The following is a 24000-nucleotide window of genomic DNA, read 5'->3' on the forward strand; positions in this document are numbered from 1 at the left end:
AATCATTAAGTCAAGGATTTCGTTATCGCAAATTACAAACATTTACTAAATTCTCACATAGATTGGTTTGGTGTGGAAGTTTGGCTGTTCCTGTACCAAACTTATTACTAACGGGATAGCACATCCAAATTTTCCGTTGATTTTGTTTACTGAGTCTGTAAATTTAGATACGACTCAGGTAAGCTAAAAAGTAAAACAACAAAAATACCGAACTCCAAGGAAAATTCAAAACGGAAAGTCCCTTAACAATTGGCAAAATCAAAAGCTCAAACACATCAAACGAATGGAAAACTACTGTCATATTCCTCACTTGGTACAGGCATTTTCTTAAGTAGAAGATGATGGGTTAAACCGGTTTTAAAGCTAGCTAAACCTCTCACTTGTATGACAGTCGCATAAAATTTCATTATTTGGACAACAATGTGTGAACAAAACAAACAGACATAATAGGTAAAAATGTCAACATTGTGTTATAATCTCAATCACTATAAAAACAAACAAATATGTCAACAAATAAAAACAAAATGGCATATAGACAAAACACATACGCAACATTGAAACACAAGAATACAAAAAATGACGAAAGCACAACAATACAATGGCGGGTTGTACAAGTACTGAGGCACATCTAAAGAATATTACCAAAAATCGACCAAACAGTAAACGTTAATAATTTACAAAGAACACTATAATACGTAATTAAGATGATAAACAACGTCAGTACCTAGAATCTATACATCAAGACCATCATGTATTATTTGTGAAGTTAATACGGAATATTTATCAACAAGGTCTTGGTATCTTCCGATGAACTTGTTTAGAAAAAGGACAAGACGTTCTTTGACATAACCGTGGTTCATCAACTTTTTGCTTTTTTTCAGACACTGGTGACGTTTTACAAAGTCCGAATAGCAGCTGCAAGCTCTTGAATACCGAATGAGTTGGGAAATGTATATCCCATATGCAGGTGAAGTTGGTATATTGCAATAAGGTGGGGGAAATTGATAATTTCAAAATTAAAATCGTCTCGTTTGTCACATATTCTGGTACTGAGATGACCGCTGATGTCAAATTCGAGGTTAAAGTCTAAATATGAGGCGGAGGAAGCCGCGTCTGTTGTTTCTTTAATTTCTAGTTCTGGAGGATATATCAATGGAACCCAATCAGAAAAGTTTGGATTGTTTATGGAAATAACATCATCAATATATCTGAATGTGAAATTAAATGATCTGGCTTCTTTGATCTTCATGTTTTTGACAAGTATCTCGAGAAATTCCGACTCATATGAAAATAAGAAGAGGTCGGCAAGGAGAGGCGCACAGTTCGTTCCCATAGGAATGCCGACAATTTTTTGAAAAAGTCTACCTCCAAATTCAACAGATATGTTGTCAACAAGAAACTCCAGCATACTGATCATTTGTTCCGCCTGTGTAGCATGTTTTACCTTTTTGTTCACTATTAACAAAATATGTCGCAAAGCGTATGCTACCATTTTTATATTGAAAAGTATTGTGGATTATTTCTTTTAGACAATTTTTCAATTTAACATGGGGAATGGTGGTATACAGGGTTGAAAAGTCAAAAGTTTTTATAGAAATAATTTCAGAGAAAGATCGAGAATTAAAACTATCCAGAAGTTCTTTAGAGTTTTGTAGAATCCACATATTGTTATTACCACTACGCGAGTTAACAGTTTCACAGTATGACTAAAGACCCTGTTTTACTGTGGACAGAAATTTTGTCAATCTAATGGACAATTCCTTTGTAGAACGTGCAGATGAACCGGCAATGTACCGTTGTTTGTACGGAATTTTGTGATGCTTGGGTATCCAATACAAACAAGGTAAGTCCTCAGATTTGCTGTTCAATGTAATGTTCATTGGAGGCATGAAGGACTTATGATTCGCCAAAATCTCATTCTTGTCAAATGATATGTTTTTGTATGTGGGATTACCTGAGTGCTCATTTATTCCTAATTCTTTTACAATACACTCGTAGTAGTACGATTTACATACAAAGACAATATTATTTGAAGCTTTGTCCGCAGGAACAACAACATATTTATCGTGAAGAGATGAAAGACATTTCATAGCTTCTTTGTCTCTGAAAACGGACTTTGGTCGATCATTCACACAGTTTTTCAACTTATGAATTCGACGTTTTATCAGAGATAATTGATCCCTTCAATAAACTTAAATATTCTAAAAGATTACCATTCCAACACTGTAACTAGATCTTTGAATATTGTTTGTTTCAGTATAATTATCTATTTTGTTATCAATAGATTAAAACCCAATTAAATATTATTGTTATATACATATGTACATTCACGATTCTACAATCTGTCAATACCTTTATTCTGGCATGTTTTTCTCTCTCTGACTATTCATGACGTACTTGCACTACATCCATTGGATGTTGACAGTTTACTGGTTGCTATTTTAGTCTTAGATACATGATTTTTGTATAACTTTTAATGGGTTTTACGGGCTAGCTTTCAGTAACTGCAAGTAGTTATTTTGTGTCTCAAGTATTTTTGTTAGTTGTTTTTTTTTTGTGGGCTTTGTGATGAGTCAAGCCTTTTTCAAATGATTTCTTATTTCATTTTTGTTGTGCTGTTACACTATTGTCCCCAAGTTAAGAAAGGAATGGGATCCCGCAAACATGGTCAACTCCGCCTTATTCTGTATGTTCATGTCCCAGTCAGTATCCTCTAATTCAGTGGTTGTCGTTTTTGTTGCTGAATATAAAATTTGATTTTCGTTTATTGTTTTGTATATAAATCAGGCCATTGATGTTATTTCAAAACCAAAAACAACTAAAAAGAAATTATATATATCCAAGAATTAGATTTGTCAATCGATCATCAATTTCAACTAGAGGTATTCTGATCGAAGTTCAACAAAAGGTCACCAAAAGGAATGGTTAATTTTATTATTTACTATAGAGAACCACAAAATAATGTCTGTCACAATCAAAATAAGATATGAATAATGATATGATATCGTTAATATTCTGCGACAATTTTGAATACTTACTTAAGGGGTTTATGAGGAGTTGCGGATACAAATAAAAACCCTAGTAAAAGCAATGGCAAATTCCATGGTTTGGTAACAAGTTTTATGACAAAACATAATTTGGATCAACAATGAAGAAGGAAACCTCATTGGCATTGATTTTGAGAAAGTTTAATTAATTTCTGATTAGAGGTTTTGGAGGAATAGCGAATACAAAAGTGGTCTGTATAATGCGAACATGATAAAGCCAATGTCATACCAATGAAAACCAAACTTTCGAAATGATGAAATGAAATAGGAGGTGCAAAAGTAAATCATATCAATAATATTTTTTTTTTAAATTTCTGTCAAGCGGCTTAAAAGCATTGTATCGACACCGGTTGTGATCTGTTTTCCTTGCAGTGTAGAGTAGTATGCGGATTGAAGCCTGCACTGCAGAGTTCAGGAGTACACTGTATTTGCAAATTGCAAAGGTTGGATGGAAGTTCGGAGGGCTACCACTTTATTTATATATACAAAAGATAAGATGCTGTCAAGAGACAATCTTTACGCCTAGGATGTCATATTGGTTATCCCAAATGCTAAGAATATGGTTTTATTGAAATCATGGTTTCCTTCTTCTTTTTAATTTAATCTTTATTTCTGTTACCTACCATAATTTTTAAAGTCTGAATTATCGGATCGTACAGATATGTTGATGAAATCAACTGTATATGTGGTTCCTAAATCGACCTCCCACCAAGGATCTGTTTCCGGAGTGGTATGCACACATGTTCCATTAAAAAAATCTTGACTTGGTAATCCATCTACACCGTTACAAGAATTACCGTTCGGAAAGCCATTGGTATCATAGGCTGAGGAATGCGTCGTTTGTCGTCTATCAGCTACGTTACAGTATACACACAATACGTAATCTGCCAACAAATAAATAACAAATACATAGTTATACAATTGAAAAAAAAAATATTTGGAAATGTAAAATGTACGCTTTTTTAACACAAGTATGGAAGATCCTTCATACTTCGAAATATTTAATTTGGCTGAACGTTTTTTGTCTATCAGCTCATAGACATAATTTGGTCATGTGAACGTGATGTCATCAACGTTTTTTCATGATTAACTCCTTAAAACTGTAATATTTTTTTCTGTCTATTCAAAATTACCTCAAAAATGTGGTGCACATTTTTAAATAACACGCTACGCGGGTTATTCAGTGTGCACCACATTGTTGTTGTTATTTCTTCATAGACAGAAAAAAAAAACATTACAGTCAATCTTTAAATGACCGTAAAAACAAAGAGAATAATTGTGAAGATAATTTGATCTTTACTTTTTGAATCAATTTCAGGTATCAAAGCTCAATTTAGACACACAACCATTTAAAAAAAAATAAATATGCCGAAAAGGAGCTCCATAACCTATCAATATTTTTAGCTTATTTTGTTCCTTAACTAATGCTCTTCTGACTTATAGTATCAATTTTAAATTCTAGATTTTTTTAATTTCACCTAAGTTCATCCTTAAGTACAACAAACATATAATAAAAGTATAAATAACCTATATTGCCATCGGTTCATGTGCGCGTGTGCGAAGAGTGTGCGAGAGCAACATCATATATCTATATTTATCGAATGTACTTGTACATGAAGAAAAATAATACAATGGCACTTAAGATGTCATGACATAGCACAGGTCCATGAGCATAATAAAGTGTAGTTGATTTGTCTTTACTATTGTTACACACCGTATCAACTCGAATTAAATATTATCAAACAGATTTCTCGGCATTGTATCAATTTGACGTCTCGGTTGATATTGTAGTGATATTGAAAAATCAATATAATATTTTCTCTCTATAAACAAATTTGAAATAAAACTTGTTCATTAACCCATTGTTTGAAATGTCCATGCATATTCATGATCAGAACAGAACCAGAATACATCTATCAGTTTATTGAAATTAGTTTTCAGCAGAAAGGTGTTTGCGATCAAATTACACATGGTTTTCCGACTGATGGAGCGACCCCCATCCCCCCAATCCCCACCCCACCCCCAATTTCAAGTCTAATGAAACGAGTTTCTGGTGATAATAATGTTGAGTAAATCATTGAACATACATGTATGTATGGAGAGATACTAAACTACCCCTTCTTTGTACGTTTTCCCCCCATTTATTACAAACCCATAACGTATAATCAACAAAATTTATTTCTTGCAGTGTTGATTGAAAGCTTTGGATAATATGAACTTCCGGATTTTGGTAACAAAGTTACAATGTAACCAGTCAAGACCTTGATTAACAACAAACACAAAAGCGTCGATGCCATAAATAATAAGCGTTATCATAGAAATAAAATTCATAAAATCCCAGTTAATTTTTGTTTGTTAAACCAATTGTTATAAATAATTTGGTGTATCAAAATTTCTCTTTCAGAATCAGTAATGGTGTGTGTACTTTTTCTTCCATCACAGTTTTTCCCTTCGCATTTGCGTTGTGCGATTGCCGAATTTATCTTGGAAATTGTCATGTTAAGAAAACGGCATACGGAAAACTGTCGGCGAATTAGGGTAAAGGAAGATAAATGAGAGGTGAAAGTTACCAAAGGGAGAATCGAACTAACAAACAACGCCAAGGCAAAAAAAAAGAAAAGACCAAAAGACCAAAAGACCAAAAGATTACAACAGTATACAAACAAAATAAAGAATACTAATTTACTTTTATAAATTTTGACTTGGATGGAGAGTTGTCTCATTGCCACTCATACCACATCTTCTTATATCTATAAAGACCGAGCAACACGAATCCAACCAAAAACCGGGGTTGATCAAAGGTGCTCCAGTTGGGTAAGCAGATCCTGCTCCACATGTGGCACCCGATGTGTTGCGCGTGTAAGTGCAAACCTGGTGATAAGTCTAATTCGTTTAGTCACATTCGGGGAAAAGGAGTACGGGATTGTGGTTACGACGATTGGAACATATCAGTCGTCATCCGTGAAACAGATATTCTACAATGATCAATTATAATGATAATTCAGTAGCCGTACATTTCTGGAGACTTAGAATTTTCATTTAAAAGAAAGTCTATGTACACATGTTGTAAAGTAAAATTTAGCCATACAAGTATCAATAAAATATTCACATCTTTTCTTAAATTTGGCGGTTCATCATATGAAGACAAAAAGACTATCGAAAAAGAATTATGATAACATAACCAATTTAGAATTTCGTGCGATTTATAAAGTATTTCCGTCTTAAATGAAAAATATCTTCAAAGATAAATTCAGCAAAAGTAACAAATATAAATATATACAAAGAAAACAAAAATCAAGAATGAAAAAAATTAAAGCAATTAAAATAAAAACAAACAAACACCCGTTAAAAACAATCAATCAAAGAATCCGTACATACAGATGATTGAATTGAGCCTTTATATACAAATGATACTTTAAACAATGACCGAACCCTATATTAACTGCGTAATTATCGATACAGCAATAAATGTTCATAAATACTTTTATTGTCTCGTGTGACAAGTACTCATAAACAATGGATATTGTATAATTATAACAATTATATTGTTGTCTTTGTTATTGTTGATCTATTGTATCCTTAGCGCTCATGTTTTATATTTAGTATTCGTTGTTGTAGTGGCAACTTTTTTTCTGTTGAGAAGCACAGAGTTCTGACTTCGAAGTGTCGTCACTATCTTGATATCGTCCGTAAAGTTCTATTAATCTTCAAAAAAGATTTTTTAGAAACATTGTTTACTTTATAGCGAGTCTTTTTCCAGATAGTATATGAATTCTGACAAATAATTTCGTAATGTTTGCTCAACTCATTAAATAATTTCACATTAACAATAGAGTGAATATTAAATCAATATGTCTTTATATCTAATTTAAAATTAATACAAAAGGAGATCATGGGCAAGAATTAATAATTTGTCTTTAAGTGAAAAGTATTGTTTTGGACTATTGAAATGTTATATCTGTTAATGGATATACATCCCTCTGTGTACGATGGTTAAGTTATCAGTGAGACACTAACCCTGTCGACACGGTCGATCTCGATCTGTTTAGAACTTTAGATTAAGTTTGTTTGTCAAGATTTGTATATTAAGAATGTTTGCTACTCTTGTTTTTAATTTTTGTCAGATATCCGAAATCCTCTAGTATAGTGCCAATACATATTTTGCTCGCTAACCCCTTCCTTTCTTTTCATAATGTTATAACATATGGTTTAAAAAGCCATTTTTGTTAATGTTTTAAAATCCTTGATATGTTTTCATAGTTTTTGAAAGACAAATGTGCAATTGTTAAATGGTTGAAACATTTAGAGAAAATCATTTCCCGCCAAATTTGCAATTGATTATATCTGAAAAGCAAGGACAAAGACCTTTCAATTCTTATTTATGAACAAAAGTATACTACAATTGCCTCTTTCTTAAACAATATATATTTACTAGAGAAACCGTATTGCATGATAACTTTTATAACACCTGATAAAAAAGTCTAGCAAGATTTCGTTTGATAGCAAGGAAATCAAGGAGAATAAACACACGTTACATGTGGAAGTTTAATAAAGTATTCAGAAGTTTAAATTTCATAAAAATCAAAAGCGCAATACAATTTGAAAGTTTGAAAGAGGTCAAATTATGTTCGTTTTAATGTTATTTGGGTACTATGAATGTATTTGACAAGAACAAATCAGTTATGATTTAAAATTTGTGTGATTTTCAACCCTGCAAATATCTGGTGCAAAGCTAACCATAAATTATTATTCCACTGGCTGTAAATATTGATAGCAAAATCAATATTTTATTGGTTGCGACTATCCCACGTGACATTGAACAAAGATTCATATTTTCCTATGAGTATATCAGTCGTCAGCTGTGAAACATATATTCCATAACGCTCACCCAACTCCTCCGTAAAATTTACAACGGAATGATTTCAACTTCACCACTTGTGCATATTTCTAGAATAGAGTCTTTCGGGTATATACCAAACATTTCTTTTAAGTTTGAGTAGCAAAACAAAAAACAAACGCTACACCGTATAACAAACTGTTAAGTTCCAATTGTTGTAACCACAGTCCCATCCTTTTCGATCCCAAATGTGAACTATCGTATTATACTTACTAGTATCACCGCGTTTGTTGAGGATCTGCTTACCCTTTTGGTGCACCTGAGATCACCCGCGGTTTTGGTGGGACGTTTAGTGTGTAGAATAAATTATTCAATATTTATCACATCTTGACACTTACAGTTGAAATTATGTTATTAAAGTCGGGAGAAAGATGTTGTAATTCTTAGTTGGCACTGAATTATTTATCAACTACAGCTAGTTGTTACACGAGATCATGAAATAGTTAATTGCTGTACAGACAATTCTTCCATGTCAAATGGAGTTCAAGAACGGTTTCAAAATATTTATGTCAGTTAAGCACACTGTATGGCAAACAGTCATGCACGTTTATCAATATATAGAAAACGGTTGTTGATTATTGATGAGAAAAAATCAATAAGGCACCTTACCGTCGTGTCCAAGAGACAAGACTTTATTAAGAGAGGCGAAAGATACAAAAGACACATTCAAACTCATAAGTCGAAAATAAACTGACAACGCAATGGAAAAAAATGAAAACAAAAAACAAACAAAAAACAAACAACAGTATACAAAACACGACATAGAAAACTAAGGACTGAACAACACGAACCCTATCCAAAATCGGAATGATCTGAATGGCTCAGGAAGGGTAAGTAGACCATCCTCTAAATGTGTCACTAGTCATATTGCTTATGCAACTTTAAACCTGTATGTAAGTCTTATTCGGTAGGTTTTGGCATATAAATGAACTAATCAGAATCGAAAGCTTCTGCTAGTAATTTTATTGGGGGTGTAAAAGCGTTGACCAATGCACATTTTGTGCGGAAGCACTTCATACTAAAAATATGTTCAACGCTTTTACAACACTATAAAATTACAAAACAAAGTAATCAATTCTAATTATTTCATCTATATGCCACCGCCATGATATTACTTGTTATATCAAGCTTTCAGTTTCCTGTCTCATGGGAATCACATGCAGTCATGGAAAATGGATTTTATCGAGGAATAAAATATCATTTGGAATGCCTCGCGATTGTTGTCAGCCAGTCAGAAATAAGGATTCTTATGAAACATACATGTAATGTACTTATTTAGCTGCATAAGGTAATGTTCAAGGCGATAGATGTAGACATTTATCAATGTGAATTATTAATTCGACTTAATTTAGTCCATACGCAAGGAAAGTTATTAGCCATACATAAAAGATAGTTCATCAATGTTCAAATATTATGACATAATTACTGGTAAAACCGACTAACAAAATCAATAGTGCATCATCGGTATCGATAGTAACTCTTAATCCTATAGCATATAATGCAGATAGTGAAGAATTTTATATTAGAATGATTACATTCATACATATTATATAATTAGGAGTTGTACAAGCTTATGAAACCATGCATGTTTAATTGGTATATCTTGTTACTTAAACTGAAAAAAAATAATTAATTTTCACTTCGAAAGAAAAACTTTATGTGAATTCATTATAGTGCAATTGCTCATAGATTCTTGTTTTCTAATTTAATTCTGTTTGATATAATAAATTCACCATTTCAGAATCTGAACAGTAATGGTTAATTCAATGTTGGTACAGTATATTGAAAACACGTTCCAAAATTGTGCAAATATCAATTGTAAGGCGATTTCAATCAATCACAACATTTTGGTGTTCGTCTTTTTGCCCTCAATGTTTTGTATTCTGCAAACGATTGATTAGGTAGCTCCTTCCTTACATGTCAATCTTTTGATTTTAAAAGAAACTAATGGATATGTTGTATCAATTCATGAATTAAAATTCTTACAATACATGAGGAATTTCGAAGCAAAGGAATGGCGTTTTTTGATAGATATATTGTATTTCAAAATTGTAGTAAGACTTTTATCACGGAGCAACATCCCATACCTCATCTCACTACACAAGTTCAAAACGGTCCCTTGCACTAGATTTGTTTACAGTGGCATTGTTTACTGGTTTGCGAAAACGTTACACATAGTTGTATTTTTCAATTCGTTTAGTGTATAAAAAATGACTTGCTCTCTATCATAAGAACTTCAAATGTGTGTGACTCGATGTTGCAATGCTGTTGAGATTTACCTTAAAGGTACTTTGTCTCCGTTTATGTACCTCTTATTGTATTTCTAATTAGGGGAAGTCATCATTAAACAAATGGCTCATCAATGCAAAAGTTAACATGTGTGCGTTTTCAAGAACGCGATTTTTCATCGGAGTATTATTTATCATTAGCACTGACAACGTGTCACTAGTTTAACAAGAAGATCGCATCCACGCGGTTTTTGTAAGTGTTTATCTTAACTTTTCTTTGTCATGTTTGTAGTGTTTTGTTTGTGTGTGCCTTTGTTATTTCCATCTCATTATTAGTTTTTCAAATTAGAATTTGTATTCCCTTTCTGGTGATCTTTTCGTACATCAAAGAAATATAAGAACAGTATGACCTATTTGTTTCACAAAGAAATGATAACAATCCTCATTATGCATTCACCATATGAAATTAATGCTGCGTAAAGATGATTTGTTTTTTCTTAAAAAAATTTGTCATCATGTTTCCATTCTTTAATGTATTCAAACATGATGATTTAATATCCAACACATAACTCAGTTTTAGAAAGGATTTATCGGACAAACTCTTGACACTGCATGTCTGATACATTTTAACTAATTAATTATTACCTGATGTGGTAGTTCTATTATCGTTTGTGGTTGTGCTTTTTATGTTTATTTGTTTTTATTCACTGATTTGTTCTAGTTATAAAATTCATATACAAAAGTGTATTTGGAATGCCTCACGATTGTTGCCAGCCTATCTTGTATTGCTGTATAAAGGTAGTAGATGTAGACATTTATCAATGTGAATTATTAATTCGAGTTAATTTACATGTAGTTCATAAGCCAGGATAGTCATTAGCAATTAGCAATACATAAAAGATAGTTCATCTATGTTCAAATATTATGACATAATTCCTGGTAAAACAAACTAACAAAATCGATTGTGCATCAACAGTATCAATTCTAACTCTTACAAAAAATAGATAGCATACCGTGCAGTAGTTTCTAAAAGAATGTTTACGTTCATAGATAATTTAAAATTATGAAGCTGATGAAGTCATGCATGTTAAATTGGTATATCTTGTTACTTAAAAATACCTTTATCATATTTATTCTTCGTCACTGTTACCAGGGAAAGTTATTGACTTCAGTCAGATATACACATTTGCATGTAACTTTTAACAACAAAAATTTAATTTTAATTTATTTTCTATTGCGATTTCTCATAGATTCTTGTGTTTCTAATTAAGTTCTGTTTGATATAGAAACTTCACCATTTCAGAATCAAAATAAGTATGAATAATTCAATGTTTGTACACCTAAATTGAAAACACGTTCCGCAATTGTGCAAATATTCATTCTAGGGCAATGTCAATCAATCACAATATTTTTAATGTGCGCTTTAAAATCTTTTGCTCAAGATGTATTGTTCTCTGAAACAGTTATTTGAGGAATGTTTTCCTTAAACGTCCTCTTTTTAATTTCAATTGTTAATTAATGACTTAAAATCCTTACAATACATGACAAATCTCGAAACAAAGGAAGGGCGCTTTAATGGATGTATAGCTGAAGTAAGACTTTCATCACGGAGCACAAGCTTATACACTACTTCATACAAACGTTCAAAACGGCCCCAACAATGATTTGAGCTTGGGTGAAATTGTTTGCCTGGTTGCCAAAAACGTTACGAATGTTTTTTTAATTCGTTTGCGTATCAAAACCTGACTTTCGTTCTATAATAAGAAATTCAAAATTGTGTGACTCAAGATTGATAAGGTACTTTCCCTACGGTTTAGTATCAACTTACTGCATCTCCTATTATGATTAGTTTTCACTACATATATGGATCATAAATTCAAATGATTAAGTAAGTTCGTTTTTCACGTTTTAAATTTTTCTTGATATTATGTTGCCCCTCTTGCGTAGAAAGTAAACGTAAGGACTAAAAATATAACTAAAATAACACATGCGATTTATCATCGGATTTTTACTTGTCATTAGCACTGACACGGTGTCACTAATTAAGCAAGAATATCTTATCCCCCGGTTTTTGTAAGATTGTTTATTAAGGTCACGTTCGGTTTTCTATGTAATAATATTTGTTTTGTTTGTCCTTTTCGTTTGTTCATCTTATTGTTAGGCCTTCGAAATATAATTTTTTACCGTTATTGTGATTTTCCTGACGTCTTAAAAACATTTGTACATCTCTGAAAAATCAAGATGAACTATTAATTTAACAAAGAAATTACTACAATCCTCCTTATGCATTAACCCATCTGAACTTAATGAAATGTAAATATGATTGTTATCTTTAAAAATGGATGGCATCTTTGTTCCATTCCCTAATGTATATAAAGTCATATAAAATGTGTTTCTTGAAATTATATTATGTTAAAGAAATTATTGAACTAAAGCGCGTATACATGTATGTACTAAACAAAGTCTTCTATGCACGATTTGTGTATTTACTTTTACAATTATTACGAATCCATAACATACAATCGACAAAAATATTTCATTCAGTAAAAACTTTCTCCGCTAATTAACTTTCATGTTTCATTGCCGAAGTTTACCGAACGTGACCTTAATAAACAATCAACACAGGATCATGGAGCACGTAAACACAATTGAGATGAAAGACATGCAATAACGCGATGCTTATGTTTTATATATATTTTGTATGGGTTTTCAAAATTTTGTTATAACAGTTGTTAAAAGATTTGGTGTATTAATTTTTTTTCTTTCAGAACCAATTAACACTATCTAACTTCCACGTTTATTTACCTTTTTAAACACGGAGTGTTCCACACACTTGCGCTGTGTGATTACCGACGTAATAACGAGAGTCCTTCTGGTTAACATGGTTAAGGTCATTGCATACGGAAATGAAATAGCGAATTAGAGTACGGGAAGACAAAATTCAATAGCAGAACATTTCTGAAGCTTTTGGAAGACTAAATGTTTTTCTTTTTTTCAAAAAAATTCATATACACGTGTTTTATAGTCAAGAGTATAAAGTATATTCATAAACTTGTGTTTTAGATTTGACATATCATATGACTTTTCCAATATATGACTAAGTTTTAATAAAGGATTTATAGGACACAACCTTGACTGTGCATGGCTGATACTTTAGAACTAATTAATCATTACCTGATTCAGTTAAAAACCACAGAACGTGAAACCAAAATGTAGCCAGTAACATACCTAAAAAGAAAAGAAATCAATCTTTATTTGATTGCAATTTAGTTATTTCATAAAGCATTTTCGGTATTTCAGTAGTTTTATAATAATACAAATGTACGTGAACTGAAAACGGAACCCCTGCTTTGTCTATAATTTGTCGATTTTTTTTTTATTTTAATGAATCCCAAGATATAAATGAATATATGTCGTAGAAAATCTTCAATTCATTTGAAAAAGTGGCGTAGTTTAACTTATTGTTCAAAATGTTAACTCTCCTCGTTTTAATCTCCAAATCAGTTGAATACAAAAGTTCATACGAGAAAGGAATATAAAATAATATAGGTACACAAAAGTATTCACAAAAATACTGAAATCCGAATTTTTTGTGCATAACAATCCATAAAACATTACAAAATCAAACTATATTAACCAACCGAACGAATGGAAAACAACAGTCATATTACTGACCTTGTACAGGCATTTTCCGAAGAAAATGGTGGGGTAAACATGGTTTTATAGCTCGCTTAAACTCTCACTTGTGTGACAGTTCATCATAGTTCCGTTATATTGAAAAGAAATAGGAGCCCAACCCAAATAGACATAATTGGTAAACGCGACAATAAATGGGATCCTGCATCCAAAAACAGTGTAAACATATATACATCATAGATATACAAACACAACTGATAAAAAATTTAAACAAATATACAAACTTTGGTGACAAAGACATCAACAAAAAATAATTTTGTTGTAGATAGTACATACTGTATTATAAATCATAATTTCATAAACACTTTTCCAATGTTTGAATATCCAGCATATTTTAATGACTTAAAACATCAAACATACATGCAAATAAATCTACAAAAGACACCACCAAATAAAGGCAACAGTAGTATTATACCGCTGTTCAGTAGTCATAAATCGTTTCAACTGAGACAAATCCGGCTCACAAACCAAAACCGAGGGACACACATCAACTATAAGAGGAAAACAACGGAACAACAGAAACACTGAAATGCTACAAACGCCAACATTTTGGGGAGATATAGAATATTCATAGATAATTAATTTTGTTTACAAACTGGATCCCAGTTATGATCTCTATGTTTCATCTGATAGAGACATAACTTGGGAATGTTACCAGTAAATATACATATGCATATTGTTAATATTGAAATCGGTGGTAATCCTACTGTTAAGAAAGGGGTAGTTAAGAAACTTAGTGTTAGTTTAAACTCTTAGAAGTTCGGGTCATATAAACGTTGAAAATATGCCGCACAGCCCTATATTTTGACCTTTGAACAAAATAGTTGTGCATATGAACTTTCCATTCTAGGATATGATTTTTTTTCAAAACTTCATAGTAAAAGTGGTATAGTTTTAGCCGTAAAAGGAGTTCCTATGGGAAATTGCATTGTATATATTTACAGAAATGCAACCTTAAGGCCTCTTCTGAACATTTGAAGGTCCCTACTATGTATTGTTTAACTAAACTGCACAAAAACTAGTAAAATATCGTTACATCTCGGCCTCTATTAAGTGTTTTACAACTAATCTTTCAGTGCTTTTAGCTAGTTCTTTAACTACTATCAAAGAGCTTAATATCATAAAAAAAACATGAAAATAGTGGAATTAATTATTTTTGGTGTGTAAATTTTTTTTATGTTTTAGATACATCACGTGCTTTTGATGGTCTTTTTGATTCTCCTGACAGTTTTTACTTTTCAACTCGTTACACTACACTTCCACACAATCTTTTCAAACAAAATTTGTCCTATTCAATTAAATTGCCGTTTGGTAAATCTGAATGCAATTAAATTTGCTGCAACTTTTAGAGCCTTCTCCTCTAATGAGAAAGGTAAGTATGCTAGATATACTTACTAGAGGTGTGATGAGATGATTGAAGCTGATAATTTTCTCCTCCGTAATATTTATGTACGTTTCGGCAAATAAGTTTATCGACGGGTTACATGCATTCCTATCGGCACCAATTGCTCTCCTTTAATAGCAGACTTGTTCTTGTACTGTTATGAATAACAGTTTATGACCAAACTCAGTAAAGACCCGTCTTAATTGCATTTAATTGATAAATTCAACAACGCTTTCTATTATCTTGATGATATTTTTTCGTTAAATAGTCAATAATTTTCTAAATATACTGCCGCTATTTCCCCTTAGGAACTTACTTTAGATAAATCAAATATAAACGGTAATAACTGTCCGTTCCTTGATTTGAATATTTCAGTTTCACATGGGAAACTCTTCACAAAAATTAACGTTTTTTTATTGTTAATTTTCCGTTTTTGGACGGAAGGCGATGTTCCTTTAACACCATCTTACGGTGTTTATATATCACAACTCGTTCGCTATTCCTGTGTCTGTTGTGACGTTTTTGATTTCAATGGAAGTAATCTATGTATTACTGGAAAATTATCAAGTCAGGGATTTCATTACCACAAATTACTTAAAGCCTTTATTAAATTCATCCATAGATATAAGGACTTTGTTTTGAAGTTTGGTTGTACCTGTAGATAACTTATTCTTAACGGGATATGACATTCTAATTTTTACGGAAATGTTGTTTAACGAGCACGTACATTTTGATACGATCCTTTAAATTAACTTATTCTAAGAGGTTACAAATTCAGCACTGTTATTAGAGCTTTGAATATTGTTTCTATTCGTATTAATATTGATTTTGTTATCAGTAAATTAAAATTAAACTAAATATTATTCTTGTATACATATGCACATTCATGGCTCTACAATCTGTCGATACCTGTATTTTGGCATTGCACAAGGTCATGTTTTTCTCTGACTCTTAATGACGTCTTTATACCAAATCCATTGGATGTTGGATGTTTACTGATTGATATTTTAGTGTTAGATGCATGATTTTTGTTATTAGTTGTTAATGACTTTGAACTAGCTGGCAGTAACTGCGAGTACTCTCAGATCTGTGCTCAGTGTCTTTTTGTTGTGGGGATGTACAAGTACCCTGCCACGTCCACTCTGTGTTTTTGTTACATGTTTTTGTGCTTTGTATCGATCTGATGAGATAAACTCTTTTCAATTAATTTTTATAATTTGTTCATATGCTGTACTGTTACACCACTGTCCACGCCCGCTAATATGTTTATTCCCGCCACATTCTGTATGTGTCTGTCTCTAGTCAGGAGCCTGTTATTCAGTGGTTGTCGTCTGTTGCTCAATTTTGTTTTTCGTTCACTATTTTGTACATAAATCAGGCCGTTAGTATTCTGGTTTGATTTGTTTTACAATTGTCATTTAGTGGCCTTTTATAGCCGACTTTTGTATGGGTTTTACTCATTGTTAAAGGCCGTATGGTGACCCTATAGTTTTTAAATTTGGTGTCAATTGGTCTCCTGTGGAGAGTTGTCCCATTGGCAATCATACCATATCTTCTAATTTTTATATTTGAAGTTTATTCAGTTGACTGTTCGTCGTCTATCCGTTTGTTCATGGTGTTGTCAGGTTTTTTTCTTCAGACAAACAGTATTGATTACTCCTTCGTTATCCTTTACTGACCTAAGGTTTTGATGTGCGTTGGCCCTCATCCAAATTTTATGAGGATCTTATATAAATGAAGACAATATCCACGCAACAAGATGCAATATGGGATATTTGTTTACAATTTCCCTCCTTGTTCAATTTTGTAGATTTTTCTATTTTCGAATTTGAGCGAGCTTTTGACATGTGAAAATTTTAAAACACATATGAAGAGGATATGATAAACAAAATATTATCCAGTCGATAACAAAATGATGACGGACGGGTTTCAACATTATAAGCTTCGCAACTTCGTTGCGAGTGGTTATAACTTTGTCAGTTTTTACTTTATCAGTATATTGTTTTAAGTGTTATGACATTTACAAATAAAATCGGTGAGTATTGGTCGAATACTAGGCTAAAAACGAAGGTTACTTTTAATTTGAGCTATTGAATTTTATAAACAAATTGAAAAATTGATTTTGAACTGAGAATATGAAAACGCGTCCTTAGTATGAAAAGGTTGAAGTAAAAGTATGTTCCTAATTAAACAAATATGTATGTCTAGTTGAATTAAAAAAAAGTCAAGGACGATGCACACTAAATAATTAGAACTGATTTATAATTATTTAAATATAACAAGGAAAATGATGTAAATACATCAAATAAGGATTGAAATAATAATCAAAAATCTAAAATTGAAAATAAAGTTGAAAGATATATTTATTTACTCCTGTAATCAGTGAGTTAAACACAGAAGCATCAGGGATACCATTTCTGAAAAGAATATATGTATTGCGTATCGTTGGTACTGCATAATGTATAGAAAAAAGATAAATTACATTCTCAGACAGTATTGAATAATTAATCAACTAAAATTTATCTTATCATTAATTAATCCAAGCAGGGAAAACAGTCACTTTGACAACTTCCTGTTTGTGTCTGGTGTCGCAAAAACAAAAGTCATCAGTAATGAACTGATAGACGAAAAACATGTCTCAAGATAGCTTTAACTGATATTCATTCAGAGAAGAAAAAAGCTTTATAGAAATGTGTTATTTTAAATAAAGTTTCTAATTAATAAATACTGAAAAAAGGCATTTTAAGAAACAATGCCTGTAATGTGTTTATCTATGAAGAAAACATACCAAGTTGGTTTTAGTCACAACATTCATCATTTGAACATGTTGAAATCATGTTGATTTTCAGCGAGTCGCATTGCTTACAATAGTAGCAATACATTTCATTAAAGCTGAAGTGCAAAAATATATAATACTTGTATTTTGGAAACCTACTAAACGTCAATTAGTAAGATTAGACGTCCCTTTTTATATTTGATGTTTATTGTTATTCTTGGTTTTTCTCATTCTGATATTTTTTCTTTTATTGATATTTTTTATCACGTTTTGTCATGTCGAGGCATTTTATAGTTGATTATACGGTATGGTTTCTTCATTATTGAAGGTCGTACGGCGAACTATCATTGTTTACATTCACGTCATTTGAACTTGGGCTTTTGTGCAATCATTCGATAACGTAGTGTGCTTTTGGACTAAAGGACCCTGGGTAAATTAACCTATTTTATATGATATTATCTCGATTAACTTGTGAATTCAACTGCAAATTTACTTTTGTTAAATTCTAAAAATATTTGATAAAACAAAAGTTTGCCTCATTTGTTAAGTTGTCCCTTAAATTATTTTTATTGAATATTAGTTTTCTTCTTCAAATAATTAATGAAATGGAAAAAGTCATTTGTGTTTATAATTTTATCAAATGATGTTTACTATCATTTGAGACGAACAATGTTTATGTGTCCGTAAACTGATTGTTAATCAATAGAATATCAATATTATAGAACGGAGTCAGTGACATGTTTACAGCTATTATTATGTTATAATTCCAATTATTGTCATCATATCTGATTCTTTTGCATGTTTAATATAAATGTTGAAAACCGATTTTAAAGCGAATATCTCATAAGTAACAGGAAACAATAGTATACCGATGTTCAAATCTCGTTAATCCATTTTTATTATACAAATTAGGACCCACAAAATAGAGGTAATTGCATGAACTCTTAGTGCCGACACAGTAAGTGCCTCCTGTTATGTGTGCACGACCCGTTATAGCAAATCAAAACTTAATCAAAATATAATTATAAGGAAAAGGGAAAAATCGGTACATTTGCAGATTATACTACTCTTCTCGCTTTTCAAGTTCATTCATATAACATGTATAAGGCAACAGCAATTTGCCGATGTTCAAATTTCATATATCGATTAAAAAGACAAATCAAGGTAACTTAAAAAAAAAAACAACGGAAAGAAACGCAAGAACTTCAATAAGAACAAGACCGGACAAAGCAACGAGATAAGTGCAAAATTACAGATTAAACGACTATGTTGGTACCTAAAGATCTAAGACTACAGAAATTGAAATCATCACGTTTGTCATATATTCTAGTAGAGGTCTTCCATCAGTATCAATATCGATGAAGAGATCAAGATAGGAAGCAGCACTTCTAGTTTCGGTTGTAGCCTTAATCGGAAGTTCACATGAATATATAAAATGCAAGCACTCACTTAATGTTGATAACAAGTTTGCAAGCTGTTTTTGTGTGTCTTTTATGATGTTTTGTATGAATTAGAAAAAAAAACAAGTCAGCCAGTAAGAATGCACAATAAGTACAAACTGGCATGCCGACTGCATGTTGAAATATTAATCTACTAAACTCAATAAATATGGTGTCGGTGAAAACGTCCTGCATTTTGATAATATCAGCATTGGTGTCTTTGTTTTCGACATCAGTGCGGTTTTTCACAAAGTCATATTGTTCTTCATCAAAACCAAAGATTGTATCTGCAACAAGTCCCATTTTTCAAAGCTCCGTTTAAATAGACCAAGTATTTTGAATTTTCAATAGAGCAAGGGGAAATGAGAAAATCATAGGTTTGTGCCTAACTGCAAAATTAGACAGAATTTGATCGAAGATTTTGGAATTGATCTTGATTTTTTAAGAATCTTAACCTGAATGACACCGCTGGTTGAATATACCTCACCACAATATGTATAAAGGCCATCTTTAACTATAGAAGTAATACCATCATTGTTTTCCCTATAAGTCTTTGTAATATTGGCAGTTTTCAAAAACATGTGCAGAATTCATCTTTGTTTCAAATAAAAAAAATACTTGGCATGAGTGGAGTTTTATCCTGTCTAGTACTACAGTTAATCTTTAATATAACATTTCATTGCATATAAGATAATAACCATCACTAAAAGTTAGCCATAAAAATGTCACCTTTTTTTACCTCTTTACAAGCTTTAGTAACCATGTCACCTCAAGTTTCCAAAATATTTCATAGAAACACCAAATAAAAAAAGAATGGTGCTTTGAATCATCCAAAATATATGTTGATGACTCAGAATATTTTTTCTGCAATGGAATGAACGGTTAATTTCCTACAACTGTCAATTTAAGGGAATATTTTTTTCACCCTTTTTCGTATGAAACCGGATGTGACGTACAATGATTTGGTGTTACGAAATTGAATAGCATTGTAAACAAAACTAATTCGTGTCAAGTCTTACTTGGCCATCTTTGCCTGGGTATTAGAACACAATTAGTGTTTCGAATGATCTAAACATTAACAAGTAAAACAATAACATTTAAAAAATTAAAACCGCCATTGACTGAGTTGTTGAACAATCGGCGACGGAACGTCCACTAGCAGTGGTATCGAACCATTAGTTGTAAGAAGAACACAGAACGCATCATATCACTTTGATCAAAATAGTCAAAGAGCCAAATGACTCAAAGACTAGGGATAATACACAAAAAATGTTTAGAATCAACTTTCACTTAGTGATTTGTGTAAATATATATCAATATCTCTTCCAAGCAACACATATAAAGTATTTTGTTCCTCATAGTGATATTCATGTCTTAACAAAGTATTACTCTCATATATTTAAAAGGTATGATTTGTAGTATCCATGTTTTCATGGAACCGCCACACAGTGGTCGGGGCCATATAGTTTTACCTTTATCCGTCATTCCGTCTTTCGGTCATGCCGCAACGAACAGTTATACGGATTTTTTCTAAATGCCTTCACATATTGAACTTATTTTCAGTATGTGATTCTACTATGATGAGTTACAGATCGAGTTTATGATTGGTTTCGCTCCACTGATTATTGCTGAAATTATAGGCTTTGGACTTTGAAAATTGTGTGAAAATAACAGTTATACGGAGCCTTTTTATAAACGCCTCTACATATTGAGCTAATTTTCAGTATATGATTCTACTATGATGAGTTACATATTTGCTTCCGCTCCGCTGATTTTTGCCGAATATACGGGCTTTAGAATTTGAAAATGTCGTGAAAATGATAGTTATACGGACTTTTATTTCTAAACGACTTCCATATTGAGCTGATTTTTAGTATGTGAGTCTACTATGATGAGTTACAGGCGTTTGGTTCCGCTCCATTGATTTTTGCCGAAATTACGGACTTTGGATTTTGAAATTTCGTGAACATAACAGTTATATGGACTTTCATTTTCAAATTTCCACTCCTAAAAATGGCCTCAATCTTTTTTGGCGAGCGGGGCTATTCGTTTCGTTTATCTAGTGTTTTGTATACCAAACTTCTGAAATATCTGTTGTCAGATTCATTAGAAAATTAATTGAGTCTGACGTCTTTGGCCTAATCGTGTGTTGTATGTATCGATTCCAAAACAGACAACATCATATATCAAAATGTATAACTTGTAATTTAAATGGCACAAACAAATTGAATAATGCATGTTTTTTTTCAGTCTCGGTGTTTTTTTTTAAATGCGTTGCAATTATCATTCGACTGACATTTGTTTGGATGTAGTATAAAGAAAATTAAACTTTCCACCCTTGATACAACTACTCATCATTTTAAGACAAAATGAAAAAAGAAACAATTTGTTTCATATAAAAGAATGGCTATCGCAGGTATCACAATGTATAATGTATAAAGAAGGGGCAAGTCATACTCTGCATGTAAATGAACCACTTATTAAGACGCTTTAAATCGAATTTCAATAGCTTATAGATAAGCTAGCTACTCCGTGCATCTATTTTTAAATCAGTTTCTACATTATTCAAATTTTACCTTGATGACGTACGACCGATGAAATGTGATATATTATAACTACTTTAATGTCACTTTAACAATTTCTTTCAAGCTTAGAGCTCTTTGGGATCCGGTGTGTGAATCACTGGTTGGTTTTGTTATGTAAATCTGTATATTTCATGATGTTTTTGTTCTAAACTGATTCGAAATGAAATCAAATGACGAATAATTCTTGGAAATTTTTTAATTAAACGCCCCCTTAACATTTCGACTATTTGACTCTTATTCCACTACTAACGAAGTCGGTTATTTCGTATGTAGAACGATTCCAGCATAAAATGTACTTCCTCTAACAACATCTTCAACTTTTTGATGAATGCAGTAATCCATGTTTTATTGAACATTACACAAAGAAAAACATATACCGTTCGAAGATGGCTTTATTGAAAAGCTGTCTGAATGTAAATTACACTATATCACCTTTACATACAAATTGGTGATAACAAATATTGCCATGATTTATAGAATTTGATCTATTTTGGGAAATTCTTTTTGTGGAAAGGTATGGGATCGCAGCATATGATGATCCATGTTGATCGAATTACAATTATCTATAATGTTTCTAAACGTTTAATAAAAGTGAATTTCTTTCTTAATGAGATGTATAAATTGTTCTTATTGAAATCACGTGTGTAGCATTATTTTCATAATTTAACAAAAATATAACTCTCATATATTTTAAAGTTATAATTTGCAGTATTAACCAGGACTTTGCATATAAAGATTTGGAAATATCTATTGTCAGTTTCATTATGAAATTAATAGAGTCTGACGTCTTTGGCCAAGTCGTTTGTTGTATGTATAGATTCCAAAACAGACAGAAATCATATATCAAAATGTATAACTTGTAATTCAAATGGCATAGACAAATTGAATAATGCATGTTTTGTTCTCAGTCTGGTTGGTTATTTATAAATTAGTTGTAAATATTTTCCGACTGATGTTTGTTTGGATGTAGCATTACGAAAATTGAATTTTCCGCACTGGAACTACTACTCATTTTAAGACGAAATGAAAGAATTAATCAAAATGTGTTTCATATAAAAGAATGGCTATTGTAGACATAAAGAAGAGACCAATTATACTTATGAAGAAGACAAAACACCCATTAAGACGCTAAATATTTTGATAAGGAACATATCTAATACATATAACCGTTTCGCTCATTTCACTCTAAAAATTATGTCTTGAATAATTCATTGTTTTTATGAATAGGTTAACGCATATATCGCACTGGATTGGAATTGGAAATAAAAGATACCTCAGAAACAATTAGATCTGATTTATATAATTATGTATTTTGACTTGAACCTACATATTGACAATGGGGGTCAGTTGAGACCTACACTTCACGACAAATGAGATAACTTTCCTATTATAAACTTCCAGAATATATGCAGTAACTTTTGCAGCAACCGCGCATATAAACTAGACATATCGCAGTTAATGCGATATTTCATGGCCTCAATTCCATGACTGGGTGATGTTTCTTAAATGGGATCTATTTAAGAAAAGTTCGTATATGATAAGTTGAAGAAGTTGTCCCTTAAAACATTTTATGGACTTAATAATAATAATTTGGTTAACCATTATGGGATATCTATGTCACATATTTCCTATTTTTTCTATACCCATAATCTCGTCCTACTTTGCCCGTTTAAAAAAAATCACTACAAGAGGCACATTTCTTCTCTCCAGGACCAAAAGTTCATAGTGGAAATCCGGACTGTTAATCATTGGTTTATTTTATTTTGGAAATCTGTAAAAATTACAATTGCATGATGTTAATTCGAAATGAAATCAAATGACAAATCCCACTTGATAGTTTTATAATTAAACGAATCCTTAACGTTTTGGGCGTTTTTCTCTTCACTTGCAAATACCCCACTTTTTAAAGAAGTCGGTTGTTGTTTTGTATGTAGAACGATTCCGACAT

At 31.7% G+C, this 24000-nt stretch overlaps 1 protein-coding gene across 1 annotated transcript in view; it reads right to left on the reverse strand.

Moving 5' to 3' along the window:
- Positions 1–24000, reverse strand: part of LOC127702643 (uncharacterized) — a 36891-nt gene that overhangs the window by 8397 nt on the left and 4494 nt on the right. The window contains exons 2-3 of the mRNA XM_052206927.1: positions 13347–13400; positions 3671–3931 (exon numbers count right to left, since the gene is read on the reverse strand). Of these exons, the coding sequence (XP_052062887.1) occupies positions 3671–3931; positions 13347–13400 (315 nt within the window). The remainder of the gene's footprint in view (positions 1–3670; positions 3932–13346; positions 13401–24000) is intronic.

This window comes from Mytilus californianus, unplaced genomic scaffold, assembly GCF_021869535.1.
Source record: "Mytilus californianus isolate M0D057914Y unplaced genomic scaffold, xbMytCali1.0.p SCAF_5, whole genome shotgun sequence".
NCBI lineage: Eukaryota > Metazoa > Mollusca > Bivalvia > Mytilida > Mytilidae > Mytilus > Mytilus californianus.